Source organism: Ovis canadensis, chromosome 4 (assembly GCF_042477335.2).
Source record: "Ovis canadensis isolate MfBH-ARS-UI-01 breed Bighorn chromosome 4, ARS-UI_OviCan_v2, whole genome shotgun sequence".
NCBI classification, from domain to species: Eukaryota; Metazoa; Chordata; class Mammalia; order Artiodactyla; family Bovidae; genus Ovis; species Ovis canadensis.
The window spans coordinates 116,395,162-116,418,811 of NC_091248.1; the positions used below are offsets into that span (position 1 = coordinate 116,395,162).

At 43.5% G+C, this 23,650-nt stretch overlaps 1 protein-coding gene across 1 annotated transcript in view; it reads right to left on the bottom strand.

Annotated features, from left to right (window-relative positions):
- Positions 1-13,526: 13,526 nt before the first annotated feature.
- CREB3L2 (cAMP responsive element binding protein 3 like 2) overlaps positions 13,527-23,650 on the bottom strand; it is a 129,554-nt gene continuing 119,430 nt past the window's right edge. The window contains exons 10-12 of the mRNA XM_069588485.1: positions 23,461-23,587; positions 21,550-21,766; positions 13,527-19,296 (exon numbers count right to left, since the gene is read on the bottom strand). Coding sequence (XP_069444586.1) covers positions 19,221-19,296; positions 21,550-21,766; positions 23,461-23,587 — 420 coding nt within the window. The 3' untranslated portion in view covers positions 13,527-19,220. The remainder of the gene's footprint in view (positions 19,297-21,549; positions 21,767-23,460; positions 23,588-23,650) is intronic.

Below are 23,650 nucleotides of genomic sequence, written 5' to 3' on the forward strand. Positions count from 1 at the left end.
TGAATTTGAAAAGGATAAAGCTAATGGCTGACTCAATTACTGTCTTGTGGGAATGTCTGTAGAGTCATCAGGGGACAGAGCAAGAGAAAGCAAACTTTCTGTATTCCTCTAATAAATTATTAAATTCAGAATTTCTTTTGATTCCACAAACTCTAATTTGTTCTTTACTCAAACAACCTTAATAGCTCTCATTATATTTTCATTAACATTGTCTTCAGTTCTTCCACAGAAAGAACCTAATCTGATTATTCAGCCTGAAGTCCCTTTTTCAAACATTTCTATCTCCTTCAATGGCTAGTGATAAACATCTGATGATGTTTCTTCTTCACCTACTTGTGCCAGCCAGTCTGTGGTGTCCTTAACACCAGTGTGGTCAGGCTCTCAGGCCTCTTAGGTATAAGTAGTCAAGAAGCGAAAGGTAAGGAATGTATCAATTCTTCCTCCAGGAGGCCTGCAGCAAAAAGGCTGGTCAAGAAGGGAGTAATGCTGAGAGATCCTGCCAGAGTAAACAAGAACAGACAGCCTCTCTCCCAGCCAGCAAACTTCTGCTCCAAAAAGGTCCATTGGCTCAGCCAGTTGGTTGTCCAAGGCAGCTAAGCAGACGGCAGGCCTCCCCTGCAAACTTCCTGCTTTAGGGGCCATCCTATCTGGTACAGCTATCTGAGCTGTCCACCAGCTCCCTAACTTAGGGGATGGGTCTAACAGGTCTGTCCGCCAAGTTCCAATGTTTGGCCACAATTACTTTAGCTACTAAGCTGCCCATGCAAAACCCAGAAAGATTAGGCAGTCTGAACTCTGCAGTCAAGTCATCATATCCCTAAACCCCTCAGCACATTCACCTAACCCAGAGCTTGAGAAAATGATGTGGAAATTTTACATGGGTTTTGAGGAATTCTTTGTAATCCTAAATAATTTACTGGCTTTTTCATTTTCTGTTCCACCTACAGTTTCACGTACCTATTTTCATTTTCTCATGCTTGTCTTGTGCCACCTACCTATACATTCAACTAATCATTTTTCCAGAGAGACAGAGAGAATTAAAATCCTACAAATTATTTCCTTCTTCCTACCTGCTTATGTTTTTGCACATAGATCACCATTATGCTGGATAGGAATTTTGATAATTTTCAAAATGTGAGTATCTCAGTGGAGCATGTAAAAAATACTTATGGTTGAACTTCACCCCAGACCAAATTACTCAGACTCTCCTGAAATGAAGTCCAGGTATCAATATTTTGAGAAAAACTTCCTTGGCAGCTCTAACATATAGTCAGGTATAAGAACCACTGATCTGGAAGATTGTGGGTTTCTCCTGGGCACAACCATCTTGGCAGTTGCCATGAAGTGACTGTTGGTAACTGATAAAGTAGCATCCTCCTCCCAGGCTCTTGCAGCATAAACAAAGGGTGTTTTAGTCACTTCTGGGGGGAGGGGGGTAGCCCCTGCTGTGTGGTGCGTAGGGTCATTAAGGAAAGTTTTGTTGCAGCAGTGGCACCCATAGAAAGCTTAAAATTATAGTTCTACTTCTATTCTATGAGGAATTTCTATCTAGAAACCTTGCATACACAAAAACAATAATTACAAGTAATATATGGAATACTATGTAACAATTATTAACATATTCTGTTAACTCACTCTATACTCACAGTAACCTGTAAGGTGGGTAGTATTTTTATCCTCATTTTGCACATGAAGGAACTGAAGCAGAGAGGCTGAGACTTGCCTGGGACAATAAAGGTTGTGCATTGCAGAGTCAGGATTTTGAACCCAAATTGTTAAGATAGGAGACCAGATCTGGGGCCAAATTCCATTATAGAACCACTTGATTATCTGTGATTCTTTAAGCTGAGCTAAACATTTTGTTTTCCAACTCTACTAATGGGTTCTAATATTGCCTTTTGAAGACGAATCTGCTTCACATACGGACATGCTTCATTTTATTGTGCTACACAGGTAGAGTTTTCACAAATGGAAGGCTTGTGGCCACCCTGTGTGGAGCAAGTTTCTCAGTGCTATTCTTCCCACAGCATTTGCTCACTTAGCATCTCTGTGTCACATTTTGGAAATTCTCATGGTATTTCAAGCTTTTTCAGTATTCTTATATTTGTTATGGTGATCTGTCATCAACAATCTTTGATATTACATTACTACTGCTGCTGCTGCTGCTGCTGCTGCTGCTGCTAAGTTGCTTCAGTCGTGTTCTACTCTGTGCGACCCCATAGACAGCAGCCCACCAGGCTCCCCCGTCCCTGGGATTCTCCAGGCAAGAACACTGGAGTGGGTTGCCATTTCCTTTTCCAATGCATGAAAGTGAAAAGTGAAAGTGAAGTCTCGCAGTCGTGTCCGACTCTTAGCGACCCGATGGACTGCAGCCTACCAGGCTCCTCCGTCCATGGGATTTTCCAGACAAGAGTACTGGGGTGGGATGCCATTGCCTTCTCCACTATGACTCACCAAAAGCTCAGATAATGGTTAGCAATTTCTAGCAATAAAGTATTTTTTAATTAAGGTAAGGACTTTCTTAAAGACGTAATGTTATTGTACTCTTAACAGACTAAAGAGCAGTGTAAACATAACTTTTATATCTAGTGGTCACACCAAAAAACTTGTGTAACTTGCTTTATTGCTGTGGTCTGGAACTGAAGCTGCAATATCTCTGAGGTATGCCTGTAATAAAGGATTTATATATCTAGGATTATAGGATTACATATAATCTAGGATTAGGGCTGGAAAGGCCTCATAAATCAACACAATCAGTGTTGCCTCTGCATTTTATAGATGTCAAAGCTGAAGGCTAGAACGTTTGAGATATATTCAAGACTACACAGCTAATCAACTTAACTCCTGGCAATATGGTGGACTAACTCTCCAAAGACATTCCCTTGGTACAGATAGCCTACATTTCTGGATAAAATACAGATAACTTTTTTAATGAATGTCTGATTTATTCATTAAAATCCTTCATTAAACTGATCCCTGTTAAATAGAATGGATGTTTAGTGGTCTGTGCAGTTGGGGAACAGAAAATTAAGCCCTAACAGGTTGATAAGTTGGATTACAGACCCACACAGGGCCAAAATCCCTGAAACATTGCATCTACAGTAAGAGCTAGAAAAAAATCCACACCACAGAGGAAGTTGGTAGGGTTGACTGCACTGTAAAGATGCTTGGTGAGGAGCTACATGCAATAAAGGAGGAGGAGAAATAGGAAAAGGAAGAGAAACGTGGCAGAGGAGGAAGAAGAAGAGTGTCTCCTCAGGAAATGTCTCATCACATTGATGTAGACCGGGGGTCAGAATTCATACTAATTAAATGGGCACAGCTGTTAATAGTTATCTGAACACAAACTGGAGATTTCATTTCAAGTAGTTGGAGGTAGGTAGCGTCTTGGCACCTGGTGAAATAAAAGCAGATTTCCTTTGGAGGAACCCAGTTCAAATCTAGATCTCACCGAATTTCCACAGATAGTTTCAAAAAAAAAAGATGAGTTCACAATCAAATATCACAAAACCCATCAAGAGTAAAGGCACCATAAGCCAGAGTCCACAGAAGAGCAAACTGTAGAATCATCCTGCCAGACATTCAGATCTGGAAACTTGAATGCAGAATATAAAATAATCATGCTTGATATGTTTAAAAATAAAAGGAGACACTGAAATTGTGATGTAAAAACAAATGACAAAACAATTAGACATTTTCGAAAAACACTAAGCAAGCACTTCAGGAAAAAATACTAACTGAAATTAGAAATGTCATAAACAGATTAAGCAACGTGGTAGATTAAAAGATGAGCCATCAAGATTCCCCTTTAAGGAAGGACTTAACTCAACTGCAAGGGGTGTATTCATCAGACAGCCTCCAGCTGTCATCTCCTTCAGAGTTCGCCTCAGGTGCCAAAAGCTGCCTTTGCCAATGTTATTAGAGTAGCCTGTATCCAGTGACCGACGAAGGATACAAAGACCCCGATGGTTCCACCCCAATGCAAGACAGCGCTGGTGGGAAATATTCACTCCCTGATGGATTGTTTTGTTTTGCTGAGTCATTTGTGACCCCCTGAACTGCAGCACGCCAGGCTTCCCTGTCCTTCACTGTCTCCCGGAGTTTGCTCAAACTCATGCCCATTGAGTCAGTGATGCCATCCAGCCATCTCATCCTCTGTCGTCCCCTTCTTTTCCTGCCCTCAGTCTTTCCCAACATCAAGGTCTTTTCCAAAGAGTGGACTCTTTGCATCAGGTGGTCGAAATATTGGAGCTTCAGCATCAGTCCTTCCGATGAATATTCAGGGTGGATAACCCTGAGCAGGTATTTTTAAAATTCTTTCATAGCTGCCTCATCTCCAGTAGCTGCTTCTCCAGCAACTTAAATATTTTTCTACACCTTATAGCTTTTTGAAATGTGTGAGCCAGCCTGTATCAGCTGAGAGGATAACCCTGGATAATGTGACCATAAATTTCTTTGGCTTCCAGCTTCATAGCAACGATGTCCACTTTTATTATTATTATTCAATCCTCATCTCATGAATCCAGAAACTTAGCTGCTCTTCCACCTACTCCATAGCTTCATCACTCATTATAGGTGTTACTTAAGCACTTTTCAGAGTAGACTCATGTCTGGATCAGGATTTCCTCTTCCTTTTTCTGAATGAACTGTGTTGTTGATTTATTAGCACTGACTTCACAACCAATAGCACCATAACTCATGCCTGAATGAAGCTTCTCTAACACATATGTTCTCCATAAGACACATCACAACTTTTTTTTTTTTGCACTTAGGAACGCAGAATTTCAGCCCTATGTCCCGGGGGCCATTTTAAACAGCAAAATCACCCCCCAAAAGAACAAAAATGTGGAAAGTATAACACTAAATAGATCACAAAAAGGACAAGTTTAGAGTATGAGAGCTGAGCTAAGAAGGTGGAGTGTCAGCTTGCTCACGTGCATCAGGCAACTCCCATTTTTACGCTGTCCTGCACAAGTTCATGAATTCTCATCAAAGTGCTGTGCAGATTGATTTCAGGGACACAAGTAAATTTTAATGAGTAGACAAATTCATAAGTAAACTCTGTAAAACACAAGGACCAACTGTACAACTGAATTATTGCACAGAAATTCCATGAGAATTGGAGAGTTACTCAGAATTAAGGCAGGCTGAGGTCCTTAGATTGCTCAGGAGAGCAACCGCATTAATACATTTTAAATGTGTAAGTTAAATGTTCATGAGAAGAATAAAAGCAGTATGTGAAGAATAAAAAGTGTGTTTTACTTCCAACAGTCACAACCACAAGATGTCATTTTATACCCATCAGAGTAGCAAAAATTAACATCAGTTCACATTAAGCATTCGGTGAGAGCATTCGCAAACAGAAACACATATATTGCAAGCGGAAGTGTAAATTGATAGAACCATTTTGACCAAGCTTGTCAATAACCTAAGAACGCTTATGATATGTATTTTAAAGTGTGGTACCCAGAACAGAATGGTACCCCAGGATGGACCATCCCACACAGGAATCCATTATGTCAGGGCAGAGTGGACTCTTGCTTTCTATGGCTTGAGGCAGGTTCTGACTTTGCACTCATTTCACAATAGCCACATTCTAAAGCATCAACAGAAACTCTAAGAAACAAGGCTAAGCCAGAGCTTCCTCAGTCTATTATTGGAAAGGCAAGGTTTTAGACCTAAAAATAGACATTCCATTATACCAAGTGTTCTGCCTCTATCTGCTACCACCTACTTTATCCTTTTTTCTTTTTTAATTGGAAGATAATTGCTTTACAATGTTGTGTTGGTTTTTGCCATACAACAACGTGAATCAGTCACAATTATATATATATATACACATATATTCCCTCCCTCTTGAGCCTCTCTAAATTCTGCCTCCGCTGCTGCTGCAATCAGGTACCCAGGAAAGGCAAAGGGAGCGACCCTTACACGTGTGAAATGCCACGCAGTCCTGATGGAAGGGGTCCCCTGCCACAGCATCCTCTCCCACTTCTCACGTAGGACATGTTCAGCTTCTAAATACATGTTTAATCCCAGCTTGGAAACTGTTTGAAAATTTGGGTTCCAAGTTCTGGCTCTTGTTGACAACATCTACCCTTTCAGATATGCAGTGCTACTTGACCTTGGTTTATGCAAAAACTCAGGTACCTCTAGAGCAATGGAAACAGAATCAGAGACCACTGCAGGCTTGGCGATGTCAGAGGGAGTGGAATTTGAGCAGAAAAATAGAAAGACTCACTCCCGGCCAGTCCTTGGCGCCAGCCTTTCATAAGTCAGTTAGGCAATGGTGAGTGAGAGCAAGGGCTGGGTCATCGAGAAGGTTCTTGGAGCTTCTTTAATGGAGATAATCCAAATAGAACATAGTTTAAGCCACCAGAGACAGAGGGAAGCATAGGGGAGGCATGGGGTGAAAACATGATGAAGTAAACCACGTATGGAATAATCAGATTTCTAGGTCCCATTTCCCACCATGATCCCAGAATACCTGCAGAGTCAGGACATGGAAACATTCAAGAAGCTTGAATGGTCCCAGATATCCATACACTACCCTTTGAGAACCCTAACAAGAAACACAACTTATCATCCTATCTCATTATATAGAGAGAATTCAGTCAGTTTTTTAAACTGAAGCATAGTAGTCTTATAATATATATGTATATTTAAATATTTATTTGTTTGGCTAGTTGACGTGTGCAGGCCTAGTTGCCACACAGCATGTGGGATCTTAATTCCCTGACCAGGGATCAAACTGATATCCCCTGCATTGGAAGGCAGATTCTTAATCACTGGACCACCAGGGAAGTCCCTGTGTTACAATATTATGTTTCAGGTTTAAAACATAGTGGTTCAGTATTTTTATAGATTATACTCCATATAAAGTTAAATATATTTGTTATACTCCATGTGCTATACATGAATGCTCTTTTTTGAGAATTTAAAACATTTTTATGGTGACCCTCAGAAAGACATAACTTTTAAATTGTGACCCAGAACAGCACTTTTATACACACAAATAGTATAGCTGAAATTAAAGTCATATGTGTCCGACTCTGTGCGACCCCAGAGACAGCAGCCCACCAGGCTCCCCTGTCCCTGGGATTCTCCAGGCAAGAACACAGAATGGGTTGCCATTTCTGTCTCCAATGCATGAAAGTGAAAAGTGAAAGTGAAGTCTCTCAGTCGTGTCTGACTCTTAGCGACCCCATGGACTGCAGCCTACCAGGCTCCTCCGCCCATGGGATTTTCCAGGGAAGAGTACTGGAGTGGGGTGTCATTGCCTTCTCCAGTTAAACAGTGTTAAACAGCATTAAACTCTAAAGGCAGTCTGCTATTTTCTATTTTGTTCTATGAAATTCCATTCTGTCCCAACCCCATGCTACTCCACTCCATTGTTTCTCTTTTGTAAGTTGGTGATTAAAAATACACAAAATTGATTTCTCAGCCCCGTGGCCCCCAGTTTAAAGAACACTAGGATAAAAGAAAAGAAACATTTGCTTGCCCTAACTTTCAAATTTACAGCTAATCACTGTAGATCATCAGTGTTCTTTTATCTATGGGAATGGGCAACAAAAGCCATTCAGGTCTTTGAGAAAGGTTGGTAATACAAAAGAGAGATCAAATGGGGAGAGAAATGTGTGTGTGTGTGTGGCAGTGGTGGTGGTGGAAAACTTCTTATATACACGAAAGAACGTAAGAGTCAAAAATTGATATATAAAGTATTAAAGCATTAATCAATGGACATGGGTTTGGGTGAACTCCGGGAGTTGGTGATGGACAGGGAGGCCTGGTGTGCTGCGGTTCATGGGGTTGCAAAGAATCAGACACGACTGAGCAACTGAACTGAACTGAAAGCATAAATGCATTATATAGAGAGAAATAGATGCAAGAAGAAATTTAATTTGGTTACCTCCAAGAAGTAGGACTAGTGGGTGGAAAAGATACAGAAAAAATGAACTGCCATTTTTCAATAAAAGCTTTTCAGTACCGTAATTTTTTTTAGTTATGGACAATATCACTGCAACAGTATTTCAAAATTTAATTATAATGCAGGAAAATTTTGTCATGGGTTTCAATAGCACTCTTTCCCCCACTCTTTTCCCTGTTTTGTCACACATGCAGACTCTTACTCTAACTGGCTTTTTCCAAAGCATCTTTCCTGGTTCAACCTATATCCTCTGTCAAATACTGCCCCTGAGGTAGGACTGCATGGAATTATGTATGCGATACTGCACATACTATTTCAACTGTATTTTATTTTCTGCATTCAGTTACAACTTAATCTCAAACCAGGATTTCAAAAGCTGTATTAACCACTGGAAGCATTTAAATGATGGTTAAGACAAGAAAGGATATATTAGGGGAATTAGAGGCACCTTTTCTGTCCTGGTGGTCTCTAAACATATAGGTGGTTGTATATTTACATTTCTTCATCACGTGGGAGGTTTTTTTTCTTTGAACCAGCCTCAGCACATGGCATCTCTTATATACCCATCAAAATGCCATCTGTTTTTTTTCCAGAAATATTGGGGAGGACATTAGTTATGAACACGCTGGCAGCCTCGATTCCTGAATACTTTTCTCTTAAGAGACATTAAACATTTTGAAACAGATTTCTTGGAAAACAGCACAACAGCCTCTCCGGCAGCTTTCATGGTATCCCTCAGTGGTTATTTTTGTTCCTCCATCTAAAAACAACAGCATAGAAGGAGGAGGAGAACACATGGGCTCCTCCTGGGGCCAGAACTCTTCTTTAAAATTGCCAAAAAAAAATCTAGCAACAGCTGTGCCCACTGGAAGACAACATCAACTTGTGCGACCTGCCCAGACTTATCAGAAAATGAGGGATCAAGTTGTAACCAGCCTCCTTGCAAACGGTGGCTTGGATTATTTTGCAGGAAAGGACTAAGATGAGTCATCTTCCTTCCTTTCCGTTCCCTGTAGAGACAGGAGCCTTTGGGAGTGTCCCAAATCCTGGATTCAAACTCAGTGCTGAGAATTCTAGGCGAAAGAGTATGCCAGTGCCATCTTGTAAAGTTCCATAAGAGGGGTCATGGATGACAGCTACTGTCACCTGCCCCAGATCAGGGACAGCTCATGGAACTAGGACTAGGCTGGAAATTAGGACAGCTGGTCTGTGCTTCTGCTGTGCACATACCCACTGTGTAACCTAACGTGGAGCCATCCGTGTCTCTACAGCCCCCACCTCCTCAGCTGAGTGACAGAAACAATAACAGTTGCTCCACCTTCCCCATGGACAATCAGCAAGTCACATTAGAGGGAATGTGGAAGCGCTTTATGGAAAGCACAGGGTCCTATATAAAAGGGATCATTTAAAAGATTTTTCATATAAATTTTGAGATAATGAAGATTTGTCTCTAGGATTAAGAACAGAGCCCAGATTGCATTTTTTTTCATATAGTGTGCAAATAAAGGCGATTGCTGTATACACGCCCCCCTGCTCCTAGCCGAGGTGCCTCCCTCCTCAGCCCCCTCTCCCCGTCCCTCAGGGGGAAACTAACCACACTCCCCACTGCCACCAACACAGTATTTTTCCCTTTATGCCCTCTCTCATGACTCCCAGAAAGTCAGCCACCATCTAGTCCAGAGGCTGTCAATTCAGATGACAGAAGGACCAGGTAAGTGATATAAATGCATGAACTAGCCTGGGCATGGGAAATGCGGCCACACAGAAAATGGCCTACACCATCTAAGGGGCCACCATTACTTAGCTCCTGAAATTGCCTGGTCTTCAAGTCTTTCAAGAAAATATGGAGACCTGGAGTTGTATGAAAAATCTTTGAATGTTGAAAGGTTCAGTTCAGTTCATTCGCTCAGTCGTGTGACTCTTTGTGACCCCATGAATCGTAGCACGCCAGACCTCCCTGTCCATCACTGACTCCTGAAGTTCACTCAGACTTGTGTTCATCGAGTCAGTGATGCCATCCAGCCATCCCATCCTCAGTCGTCCCCTTCTTCTCCTGCCCCCAATCCCTCCCAGCATCAGAGTCTTTTCCAATGAGTCAACTCTTCGCATGACGTGGCCAAAGTACTGGAGTTTCAGCTTAAGCATCATTCCTTCCAAAGAAATCCCAGGGTTGATCTCTTTCAGAATGGACTGGTTGCATCTCCTCGCAATCCAAGAGACTCTCAAGAGTCTTCTCCAACACCACAGTTCAAAAGCATCAACTCTTCAGCGCTCAGCCTTCTTCACAGTCCAACTCTCACATCCATACATGACCACTGGAAAAACCATAGCCTTGACTAGACGGACCTTAGTTGGCAAAGTAATGTCTCTGCTTTTGAATATGCTATCTAGGTTGGTCACAACTTTTCTTCCAAGGAGTAAGCGTCTTTTAATTTCATGGCTGCTGTCACCATCTGCAGTGATTTTGGAGCCCCCCAAAATAAAGTCTGACACTGTTTCCACTGTTTCTCCATCTATTTCCCATGGAGTGATGGTACCAGATGCCATGATCTTTGTTTTCTGAATGTTGAGCTTTAAGCCAACTTTTTCACTCTCCTCTTTTACTTTCATCAAGAGGCTTGTTAGTTCCTGTTCACTTTCTGCCATAAGGGTGGTGTCATCTGCATATCTGAGGTGATTGATATTTCTCCCGGCAATCTTGATTCCAGCTTGTGTTTCTTCCAGTCCAGCATTTCTCATGATGTACTCTGCATAGAAGTTAAATAAGCAGGGTGACAATATCCAGCGTTGACGTACTCCTTTTCCTATTTGGAACCAGTCTGTTGTTCCATGTCCAGTTCTAACTGTCGCTTCCTGGCCTGCATACAGATTTCTCAAGAGGCAGCCAACAATTTTTAAATGGTTGAATCATCCTAGGGCCAAATCAGAAGCATTTGTGCATGAGCTGAAGGTTTGCAGCCTTTGATCTAGGCTAACTCCTGTATTTTTACAAGCACAAATCCTCAAGTCCTAAAAACAGCATAGTATAGTTCACAGACTATGTACTTGGAACCAGTGAAGACCAGGGCTCAAATCTCTCATTAGCAGTTAATTTACCACACGATCATCTGAGTAGGGGTCTTAATTTTGGAACCCCAGTTTCCTCAACTGTGAGAGGGGGTAATTATTCACCCTCTATAAATGTTCTAGAGAAAATGAACAAGATCACAGATAATGCATGAAAATCACTGGTAGATAATAGACACTGTGTGTGTGCATGCTCGCGTGTCGAACTCTTTGTGACCTTATGGACTGTCGCCGACCAGGCTCTTCTGTCCACAGGGATTCTCCAGGCAAGAATACTGGAGCTGGTTGCCATGCCCTCCTCGAGGGGATCTTCCCGACCTGGGGATGGAACCCGTGTTTCCTGCATTGCAAGCAGATTCTTTAGCCACGGAGCCACCAGGGAAGCCCAGGCGCGCTCAGTGTCTCCTTTTCCCTCAAGGCCAACAAGTTAATGGTTACGAAGCAAGAGCCCATAACTTTTATCTCCTGAATCCACTGGTTCTTTTCCCCACTGTTTCCCAGCCTTCCTTCACCTGGACAACTCTTGTTTTCAGAGATGTGAGGCACGATTTGCCTAGGAACTAAGCATAGCAGCAGCACTTTATAGACGCCTGCTTTCCAATTCTTTCCTTTCCTAAGCACAAGCCGCACCAACCTGTGTAGGTCTCACTTATTTTTTCTGGAACAAAAGTGACAACCAATGTAAAATGAGACAATAAATCTGTGTTCCATTGCTCTAAATCATAGTAGGCCCATCCATGAAACCCGTCCATGAAAAGGCCTGTGAGCCCGGGATCAGCTTCTGATTTGACAGCCTGATGTCTAAGGAATATGTTTTAAAATATAGATTTTATTATTATTCAAATACAGTGAGCCCAACAGATAAAGAGATGATTGCTTTGAAAAGATAGTTTGTAAAGAAATAAAATAGAAGCTTAAAAAATGTTCATCTTTATCCAAAAAATAATCTACAAGAAGATTCAGATTACCTATTAATTAGCAGGGAGGTGAATCAAGTTGAAAGAATATGGAACATTATCAACATATTCACTAATAAATAGTGAGTATTTTCTAATGTTTCTATGTCTTATAGTTTCCTAGCTTCTCCCAGTTTTATGCTATTGTTATAGTTTATTTTATGCTATAATTATAATTTTTCTATAACATTGAACAGATTTCAAGGGACAATGAGTACTTAATAAATATGCAATAATGATTATTAATATTAATTAATGCTGTTGAAAATTTTTAGAAAAGAAAAGGTAGTTTGTTACTTTCAGTTCCCAAGAAGCACCAGGGTTGGCTGAGAAGCAGAGGAAAATTAGGCCAGAAGCTTTACTGTAGTTTCTGCAGAAAGGAACAAGCAAGGCAAAGAAAGTAGCTTTAGGGGTGGCTAGTTTGAAGAATTCAGTGGGCTCTGAGGTGTAGAGGTTGTTTCTAGTGATCTGGTACCTGGTCGTGGTGATTAGGCCAGGGGGACAGTGAGGTCCTGAGAGCTCATAAAGGAGATGCTTGAGGAACTGGCTCTGGTTTGCATACGAAAGTTGTGCTTACAGGCAAGTCCTTTACCATGTCTTGGCTACCCCTGTGAGGAGCAGTCCCTTTCTGGGTCACCAAGGTCCCAGATGTCCAAGTATTAGGAATACAGAGAATACAAAGGCATGATTAATACAGAGTAACTTCAAACTAGTGAGTATTGCCCCCTCCACACATCCCTGGAAAGACAGCAGAATGTCAAAGAGGAAGTTTCCATAATAGGCTCGCAGGATAAGAGGGAGGGTGACTAAAATCCTCTACTGGGAAAGGACCCTTGTGTAGGAACAGAAGAAGAGATGGTCAAGGCACCCAGGGACAAAAGGCGGCAAGACAGTAACGCACCCAGGAGCTCAAAGAAAGTTTCCACGTGCTGCTAAGAAAAAGAAAGTCTTGGGGGTGGATGGAGCTCCAGGTAAGCGTGGTCCATGGCCTTAGTCTCTTAACATCTTGGCTACTTTTTCTAAGGTTCAGTGAAGCCCCACTTTCTCTGAGTGGAGAAAATTAAATTTGAATACAGAGACTGCAATGGAATGAAGGTAATTCTGCTTGAGTGCATTGACCTTTATCAACCATTTCACTATAATTTCTGGAGCATGAATCCAATGTTAGGCATCCTCTGTGACTGTTCCTATAAAGAAGGATCCTTCTCTTCTGGCTCAGGTCCAAGCCATCATTCTCAGGCATCTTGAGACAGGGAAAGAAAAAAAAAATCCATGGAGTTCTGAAATCTACTTAAAGAATAGTTGTAGGAGACAATGAAAAAAGCAGTCAGGCAGCATAAGTCTCCAGAGAATATGAGTTTTCTTCCTATGACTGACTAAAAAAACAATTATATTTCTCAATATTCCTCTAACTGAGACTTGGATTCAGCACTTGATAACATACAAATTGCTGGTTTGAAGCTCTTTTTTCAATTGCACTAGACAGGAAAGAATGGCTAGGCACACATAGGCAGATCCAAGCTTATACAGAAAAACTTTTAAAAGAAGAATATCAAGGATTTTCAAGACTGGACAACTTTTTACTATTTAAGAAAAAATATTTTTATTTGCAAGAAATGGAAATACAAAAGCATAACAATTTAAATTCTTTTTTTTTTTCAAACTAAATACAAGTATCCTACAAAGCATTTGCTTTTTTTTTGTATTTAGCTATGATAAAGAATAAAAAGCCATTAAAAAAAAAAACAGCGTGATAATGACAGATAATAGACTCACAATGTATTTAGACTTAAACATTACTGGTCTATATAACCTGTTACCAAAGAGAGAAAGCCCAGACTGTCAGCACAAACATTAAAGCTCAAGGGTGATTATAGTCCAGAGTCTGTTCAGCATTGTTTAAAAATGGTTGCCCACAATTTGTCAAAGAGTGCTGGTGTTTTTCGTAGACTCATAAAATATTCCGTCTGAAAGGGAGATTTGCTGAACAGTGTAGGCCATGGGTCCATGGTGTAAAAAGTTCATGTTCTCAGTCAGCTGGTGAGCAAGCGAGAGGAGCAGAGAAACAGCTAAAATTGCTGGTGTTGCTTTCCCAGGATGCAGAGGCTGCTAGCTGGAACTCACAGAGGATGGGATGAACTGAACAGGAGATGAACATCTACAGTATGAGGCAAAAAACCCTCAACTTTGCACAGCGGGGCCAGCCCAGGGAGTAGGAGGCACTGCATTCTCCGCCCAGAGGAACTTCAAGGCTTACAGTGTGCTCCCGCAGAAAGAGATCTGCTCAACCTAATCCGCAAATTGCTGCACCTCCCATATCACTTAGCTGTTTATCAACTCATAATAATTAGTTGCCCTTGTTTTCTCTTTCTATAACATTAAAAGACTTATTTAGTATATGTGTGCATGCTAAGTCACTACAGTCATGTCCGACTCTGTGATCCTATGGACTGTAGCCCACCATGCTCTTCTGCCCACCGGATTCTCCAGGCAAGAACACTCGAGTGGATTGCTATGCATGCCCCCCACCCCTCCAGGGGATCTTCCTGACCCAGGAATCGAACCTATGTCTCTGGCAGCTCCTACATTGCTGGTGGATGTTTTTACTGCTGAGTCACCAGGGAATCCCTTGCTTAGCACCCAGCATTTAGTAAGTGTTCAAGAATTATCATTTTCCTTCCTTCTAGAAACCCAGACATAGCATTCCTGAATTTTCTGTTACCCAAAATGACAACATGAAATATGTCCTGTAGTAGGTGGTACTGACCCTTTGGCCTCGGAGACATGGAGCCTGAATCCTCAAAGGCATTGGATTCTTCTGTGCCAAGAAAATGTTCTGCTCTGAGGATTTATAATACCTTGAATCCCGGCTGGCCATTTTTTGATGTGACCGCACCTTGGAAAAATGGGATTTTCCTAATGGATGTTACTGTTTCTTTTCTCCTGATGTATAGATGTGATCAAGGCTCACTTTTAAGAAACCATTTTTTGAGGCTTTGGAAGTTTCATCGTCCAAACCCACTTCAATTTAGTATTACAAGGGTGTATACAAAATCTCCCAATGACAAGGTGGCCCTCAGTCATCCTGGATTCATATATAAGGCACATGTAATGCACAAATGAGTGTCCAAGACAAGGGAGGAAGGTATTCTTGTGTGTGCACCCATGCAAGGGGTGGGGGCAGGGAGGGAAAGAGAGAGCTGCCATTTGGGCCGTTAGAATAGTTATTGATTAATGAAGCTTCCTCAGGCCCCTTATTCCCCAATACTCACTAGGGCCTCTTGCAACACTCTTTCTTGGGAATGAATGACAACTCAGTGAATGAATGGATGGATGAGTGAGTGAAAGAATAATCTGAACTCCGTCTCTGGCTGCTTCACAGGCCTCTACTCTCTCCCAGAGCTGTCCTCCCAGAGGGTCTCAACCGATCACATGTCTCCTAACTGTCTCCGCTAGAAAGCATTCAAAGAAAATGACCTTGACCAGAGCACTACCTGCTAATGGCCTGTCTGCACTGCAAGCAGGAGAGCTAGTGTCTGGAATAAAGACTGGACTCCACGGAACTGAATTACTGACAAGAGCACTTGGCAGAGAAGGGGGAGGCTGCAGCCTCCATCTCCCATTTCCCCACATTAGCAAGGCCGCACAGAGGCTCCATCTCCCCGATGGGAAGTGGGAGGTCTCTGAGCATGCACCCTGCACACAAACGACATGTGTGTTCAGAGGAGCTGGCCCTGAAGGGCCTCTGATCCTTGTCTTTTGCTCAGTGTGAGAATACAGAGGAAGGAGACACAAAGTGCAAAAAAAAAAAAATTTAATAAAACACTTGTGTCAAAAATTCTGGACACTGACTCACTGCCAGAACAAAGGTGAACCAGTTCAACACTCTTGCTCCAAGGACACATGACAAATCACAGCCCTCTCTTGGTATTCAGGCATGAGGAAGGAAAAAAACCCACAGTATTTATAGCTGGTTTGTAAATAAGTTGCACTAAAAGTTGTTTTCACACTCTACAAATTAGGTCTCTAAATCAAAATCATTTATACTAATAAAAAGGTTATCTAATTTTGCCTGTACTGGTGTCAAAACTCATCCCCACCTCCTGCCCAAAAGGAGCAACCTAGTTCAGCTGTCAGATTTTTATGTAACACTCTCTTTATGTGAGCTAGGCTCCAGAGTCCTAACACTTCACAGAAATTCTTTCTTAAACTTGGCACTGAGGCCTTTCATTTACAGTAGCCATTTCTAAGTGCAAAGTCCAGAGCTGTGAATAGAACCACGCTGGGGAGTCTGGGTTACTCAGGTCTCACCCAGTAAAAAAAAGTACGTGTTCTCTGAACTTTTTACAAGACATCTCCTCCACTAGGCTAATCAAAGAAAGGGAAGAGGAAAATCTGCTGACATGATGGAAAATATATTAATATATTTATCATGAACATTGATTCTTTATGATTGACGGTTGTGCTAACAGTCTCAAATTTTCCAAAACTGAGGTTCCAAAGCAGAAAGCCTGCCACTCACTATTTAACATCTTCAGGGCTAACCAAGTATTACTGACTCATCTATGGTATGGGATAGTTCTAGGGGGAAAACAAATCCACTGACATTGTGAGCTTAACCCTGGAAGAGAAAAGGTGCACATTAACTATTTAGAACCAATCTGGTGTTATCCAACTCTTCTGCATCCTCTGAACTCCATGACATTCTCCTAAAGGGGTAACTGTTTAGTTCCTCTTCTTTGCCTAAGCAAGGAGTGGGGAGCAGAGGTCTTTCTCAAAATAGCAGCAACTGGTCCTTGGGTCCCCTTACAATAGCCATTTGAGCCCTCAGGCTGATGTCCTCGGTCTCTAGACACAGATTCAGTTCTGGAAGAATGGCTGCCCAGAGATCAAACCCTGCTGTTTGGAGGACTGGAAAGAGTGAGGTCAAGTGAGGAAATAAAATCCTCAAGGCACTAAGGATGGGCCCTAGGAGTTGGTTGTCCTTTGCCTTCTTCCTCTTTACTCAGAAGAAGAGGTTTTCCACTCGGGCTAATCCAGGAGCCTTAAAAACCCGATCTGGTTCCAGTGTGTCAGGTGGGTAAGCTGACCCATTCTCATGGACACAGGAAAAGCTTCACTTTCTAATCATCCAAATACTAGAGTTAATACTACCTTCTCACCTTCTTAGCCACCCTGACCCCACCCCATGGGCTGCCTGTGCCTGATAATTACATGACATATTAAAGAGAGGGATGGGTCAGTAATGGCTCTTGGTTGGCAGACACCAGCCAGACTTGGGAAGGTTGAGGGCAGAAGAGGAGAGAGGAAAGTAGAAACAGAAGGGAACAGGGCATGTACTAGCAACCCTCCTCCCACACAGCCCAGCCTGTCTGGTCTCACCCTTTGCTGGCCAAGGTATGGGGCAGTGAGAGGTGACCACTGTGATTCTGATCCAGCTTTACACAGCGCCAAGAAGGGAACTTGGCCATCTCCCTGTGGGAACTTTCTCCATCACAGTAGGGAGCGAGAGGAATCACTGACGGTGAGCCCTGAAGGTACCAGATCTGCTTCTGAGTTTGTTGTTCAGTCTTTAAGTCGTATCTGAAGCTTTGCAACTCCATGGGACTGCAGCATGCCAAGCATCCCTGTCCTTCACTATCTCCCAGAGTTTGCTCAGACTCATGTCCAGTGAGTCCGCTGCTCATGAGGTCTCATGGCAAATGCTAATGACGCCAAATTCTGTGGCTGATATGGAACAGAAGGCCCAGAAGTAGCTTAATCTCTCTTAAGTACAGGTTCCAATGACAAAAGAGATGAGAAAACCAGAGACAAGAGAGTTCAAACTAAAAGTGCTTCAGCTACTTCTAAAAATAAAAAACCAAAATGTGAGCAAATTTCTTACACAAAATCTTTTACAAGCTAGGGAAAAACATTTAAGGGGAGCCTTCTACATTATACAATAAAAAGTCTATTTCTATTTCTTATTTGTATGAAAAAGGAAAGCTTTTTTTTTTTTAAACTATAAAAGTTACTCTTAATCATTAAAAAAAAAAAAGAAGTAGGTTGGGGGATTAGGTCGTGTCTCTTTGGGTGAGCTGCAAAGTGGCCAAACCTGACTAGAAAAGGTAAGACACAGATACACAAATGTCACCTGCTCTGACCCCAGGAGCAGGCCTCAGGCCCAGCCTCTGTATGGAGGCAGAAGAGGAAGGGAAGGCAGACGTGTTGGGGCAGGTGGGGAAAACTGAGCTAGCATGGCTGTCTGAAACGCCTGGGTCAGGGCTTCCCTGGCATGGGCACAGGGCAGAAAAAGCACCTGTCCACAGAGCCTCAGACCTGAGCCCTGCTCCCTCTTCCCCTCTCGAGTTCATGCTCCAGGAGGACACGTGCTTAGGGAGGTTCCCCAACTATAATTAGAAGCCTCCAGCCAAAAAAACAGAAGAAAACACAAAACAAAACACGGCCTGGAAGAATGGGGAATCCCAGAGTCCAGGCTGCCCTCTTTGCTCCACAGGCCAACAGAGGACCTTGTGAGCCTGGAGGGGAGGCGTCCGGATGTCTTCAGTGGTCGCCCGGGGAAGCCTCTGCAAGCTAATAAATACTATTTACAAATGGGGAGGAGAAGCCAGGGAGGCAGAACTAGGGGCGTGTGGGGACACAGACTGTGGAGAAATCCTACAAGCAACATGATGGGGCAGGTTTGCCTGGAGTAGAGAAGCCTGATTCCTTCAGGCATTGCACTTGCGGCCTGAGAGTACGAAGGGGGCGCCTTGCTCCGGCGAAGGGACCCTGGGCCGGGGCCCAGGGCAGAGCGGCAGGGGGCGCCCGCGGGGCACCGCAGAGCCAGGCTGAGGAAGGCAGGACGTCAGTCAGTGCTTCGCCAGATTCCAACGAGCATCCTGGTAAATTTTTGTGGGGCTCGAGTGAACAACAGTCAGCTCTTCTTCAAGGAGGCGGTCACACCCACCCCGGTGAGAATCGGGCCGTATCTTTTTGGCACTGTCGGTAGAAACAAGCCTGCTTGTCCCACCCCGACCGAAGATAATTGCCTATGGCAGTAAGCGAGGGACGGGGGCGGGCTCCTCTGCAGGGAGGGACGTGGGACCGGGGGAGGCGCTCTCTCACCGCAGGTGGAAATTCCAGGCCTTCCGTCCTCCCATCCAGAGCCAGGACCGCTGGTCCGGGTCTTCGTCCAGATTGGGTGGGCACAAAGGAAAAGCTTATGACAAAAGGTGGTTTGGAGAGGTAAAGGCAAAGTGAAGAGACAGAGGGAAGTGGCGATAGCCTCTTTAAAAGGTGGCGTTCACTCTTCTGTCGAGTTCTACAACTTTTAGTGTCTCATTCCCCTCCAGGTTGGTGCTGACCCTGCGAAGGCATCAGAAGGGGAAAGAAGTCTCACCATCATGCTTGGCAGGAGGGCGCAATCACCCCGTGACTGGACTCAGCGGGCTGGCCCACGCATGCCTCTTGTCTTCTCCCCTCCCAGCAGCACTGCTCCGTCCCAAGGCCTCTTGCTACCTGCCTGTCCACCGTCCACATTCCTCCTTTATCCTCATGCCAAAGGAGACATCCCAACCCAGAGGATAAACATGGTGGCTTGACACCGATTCCCTGTATGTTGCTCACAATTACTGTATTTATTGAGGATAAATACCCCATGCTAAACCCTGGGAAGGAGAAAATAAAAGGATAAAGGCTGATCCTTAGTCTAGAATAAACATTTAAAAAAAATTTAGATAAAGATGAAAAGTTTATAAAGATTAAAAGATTCTAGATGAAGGTTAAAAAAAAAAAAACCCAAACTATCATGAAATAACAATAAATATAGCACAGAAAATAAATGCATTATTACATTGTGTAACAGCCTAGAACATCTCCTAGGCGTCCAGAGGAAGGTGATGAGGGCTCTGGTATCAGGGAGACAGCCCAGAACAAGAGGGATTTCAATGGGGCCTTGAATAGCGGAGACGAGGAGAAAAGACTTTTGTCATGAGCCAAGTTGTTGAATGGCTAAGTCTTCTCTGGCTCCCACAATTCTCTCTAGGAAATAATAGTAATGTCTAACCTTGTAAAGTATTTCAGAGGATTTATATGTCACACTTACCTAGTTCTTAATAAGTGCTATAAATGTTAAATATGCATGTAGAATATAAACATATATAATTACAAACTTTCCCCGGCAGCATTAGGCGAAGAAAGCTAAAAAATTTGAAACAAAAACTTTCCTACTTGTATTGGAATAGCATTATCTCTAGGAGGCACGAGTTCTGCTAGACCACCAAGCACACCACGTATAACCAGGACTGTATGCAGATACTCCTTCCCGTATCATTTAGTGTACACAGGTACCTCCCCTGCAGGATAACAATCCCCAGCAGTTATACAAGTCTTTATGTTTATACAAGGACTCTTCCTCATCACTATCTAAAGGAAACGACTCATGGAGAATTGGAGACAAATATATGTTATTCTCAATAATGGAAACACAAGAACAGTGCCTCTCAAAGTGTCCTTCAGTATTCATATATAACTATCTAAGGATTGCTTCCCTGGTGGCTCAGACGGTAAAGCGTCTGCCTGCAATGCGGGAGACCCAGGTTCGATTTCTGGGTGGGGAAGATCCTCTGGAGAAGGAAATGGCACCCCACTCCAGCACTCTTGCCTGGAAAATCCCATGGACAGAGAAGCCTGATAGGCTGCAGTCCATGGGGTCGCAAAGAGCTGGACACGACGCATGTTTGCAAGTGTGCTAAGTCACTTCAGTCGTGTCCAACTTTTTGTGACTCCATGGACTGTGGCCTGCTAGGCTCCTCTGTCCATGGGATTCTCCAGGCAAGAATACTGGAATGGGTTGCCACGCCCCAGGGGACCTTCTTGACCTAGGGATCGAATCTGGGTCTCTTATGTCTCCTTCCCTGTCAGGCAAGTTCTTTACCACTAGCGCCACCTGGAAAGCCCTGCTGCTGCTGCTGCTAAGTCGCTTCAGTCATATCCGACTCTGTGCGACCCCATAGACAGCAGCCCATCAGGTTCCCCCGTCCCTGGGATTCTCCAGGCAAGAACACTGGAGTGGGTTGCCATTTCCTTCTCCAGTGCATGAAAGTGAAGAGTGAAAGTGAAGTTGCTCAGTTGTGTTCGAAGCCCTAATGCATGTTTATTTACATGTAAATCATAAAACTACATATTGACATATAACGTGACATATATGTATCTCTAGGTGGAAGGAAGCTTGGAAATGTGCCTTGAGGCAGCATTTGCATAGCAAGTACACTGCTGTTACTGGACTGTATGTTTACTTGTGAGACTCTGAGGAGAGGAAGAAGACAGGGAGGAAGGGAGTCAAGCCCTTTCCCCAGTTCTTGGGGCCCCCACTGCCAGCTCCCCAGTGGCATAGCAGATACGGGGCCAGCTTTCACCATGTCTCTTCCCCAGTCTCTGTGAGGACCAGCTGTTGACAGACAACCGACTCTCCAGAGCCCAGGTGCTGGAAATAGGTCCTGAAAAAGCTGAGGGTTGGACCAGGCCAATGAGAAAGTCTACTCTGCACACTGCAGTTTGCTGACTCATAACCCATCACTGGTGCCTTAGAGGAGGTGAACCCGTGTCTGTTTGACTTACATGTGCTGCTGCAGCTCCAAAAGCACTGATTTCTCCAGGCTGGTCTCATTTGAGATAATGAAATGAGGAAGATCCACGTCTGGCCTGGACTCCAGCCCTTTTGCCCTGAGCAGAGCAGAGCCTCGGTCCCAGCGTCCCAGCTCCCCAGCTGAGGCAGAACTGGGCGGCTCCTCCAAGGGAGAATGTTCCTCATAGATCAGCAGGTTCCTGGATCTCACTGAGAACAAAGCAAAGTAACAGGTGTTACATCACACCTCCCCCTAGATGCTCAGGGCGGGGAGAAGATGATAATTCACGGGTCCTTGTTGCCCAGGACTTGGTGCCAACTGGAGTTGGCTTTCTATAAAGGCTTTAGGATTTCAGAGTTTGGTGTGCTGAAAAATGATACCAATTATAAAGTGCTGGAAGAACAATAGGAGAACAAATACCAGGAAGGAAACGGCCACCCCCACTGCTTTGAAAATAAAACTCCCCTCCAGGCCACCACCACCCCCTCACAACCATCTGGAGGAGTCAAATTTCTGGAGGTGTCCAGACTCAGCTAAAGTAAGCATCCTCAATGAGTAGGTCTTGCACAGGGAGAAGGTACAAAGGCAGAAAACTGTGTTTTCATTTAAAATCTAGAGAGGAGACACAAGGCCAAAGCCATAAATCAAACAACGGGGACACACACTCTTGTTTCATAGAACAGTTGCATAGCTAGATGGCTTGGGAGCAACTTTCTACAACATAGAAACTTTGCTCTCATCAACTTCCATTTAAATTTAGAAATATATTCCCTTGGAGGAAAAAAAAAGAGAGAGAGAGAGAGAATTCCCCAGGAGACCACTGAAATTATTTGCTGAAATGCTGGACCTTCTGTCATATACCTGGCAGAGACACACCTACCTCAGATGTTTCAGAACCACAAAATTATGCCTACCCTCAAAATCCAGTACCCCTAATTTCACACTTGTTCTTACTAGTGTATGTACCTATTTCATGATCCCTACATACCATCCCTTTATTTACCACATACTTAAAAGAGATCATTGATCTAGATGAGACTATCACATCTAACACCCGTGTCTCCAAAATTATCTAAATCTTGGGCATTATACTTTGTAACACGGGCTGATTGTCTCACGGGCTGATGCTTACTGTAGTAACATGATTTCCACTGAAAGTGGAATTCCTTTAAAATGTGATGGAAAACTTACGGCTCCCCGATCCCTTCCCTGCAAATGCCCATCCTGCCCCGCGTCAGAACTCAAAAAGCAGATGTCAGAATCTGCCAGGAACACAGTCTAGAGCAGAAGTCTGAAAGCCATGTTCTGTGGAGCTCTAGAGAACACCCAGTGGTGTCTCAGCCCAATGTGTGAGGGGCACAAGGGGGGCCCCAACAAGTGGCCTGGGCACCAGACTTCCCATGGCCCTCTTCTTCCCTTCCGTGGAGAAGTTACACTTTTACCACCTTTTAAATATTAGGCTTTCATACGTAAGCAGAAGCCAAGAACACTTCCTGCAAAATCCTGGAGGTCAGAGTGATGACAGCTAACTACACACTCAGTAATTTGGGGGCAGACGTTTGTGTTGATGCTCTTCAACCAATGTTTTTTATGGGAGAGAGGGAACAGTGACATTGAATTGTCTCCTCCCAAGGAATGGAGATATATATATATATATATATATATATATATATATATATATAATATATGCGTCTTTATAGAGAAATGATTTTGAGACCACTGCTCTGTACCCAAGGAGGCTTACCGTAGAGCTATTTCAAACCAAGTGATTTAATACAGTTCTCCCATTAAAAAAAAAAAAAAAATTAGACTTTCACATAAGACTTCTTTCAGAAAGTTAAGCTTTGAGAAAGGAAAGAGAAAAGAAACAAGACCCCTCCCCAGCTGCTGAGCGCTGTCTTACCCACGGAGGATGTGTAGGGTTCCTGCAGGGAATGCTGGCTGGGCAGGGCCATCTTGGTGGCAGAAGGATAGGGCCCATAGCCCTGAAAGAAGCTGCCGAATGCTACAGCAAAGCACAGCACCACGACCTGCAGGGGGAGGAGAGAACGTGAGAGCCATCAGTTCCAAGATGCACAGAGCAAGCCTGCAGA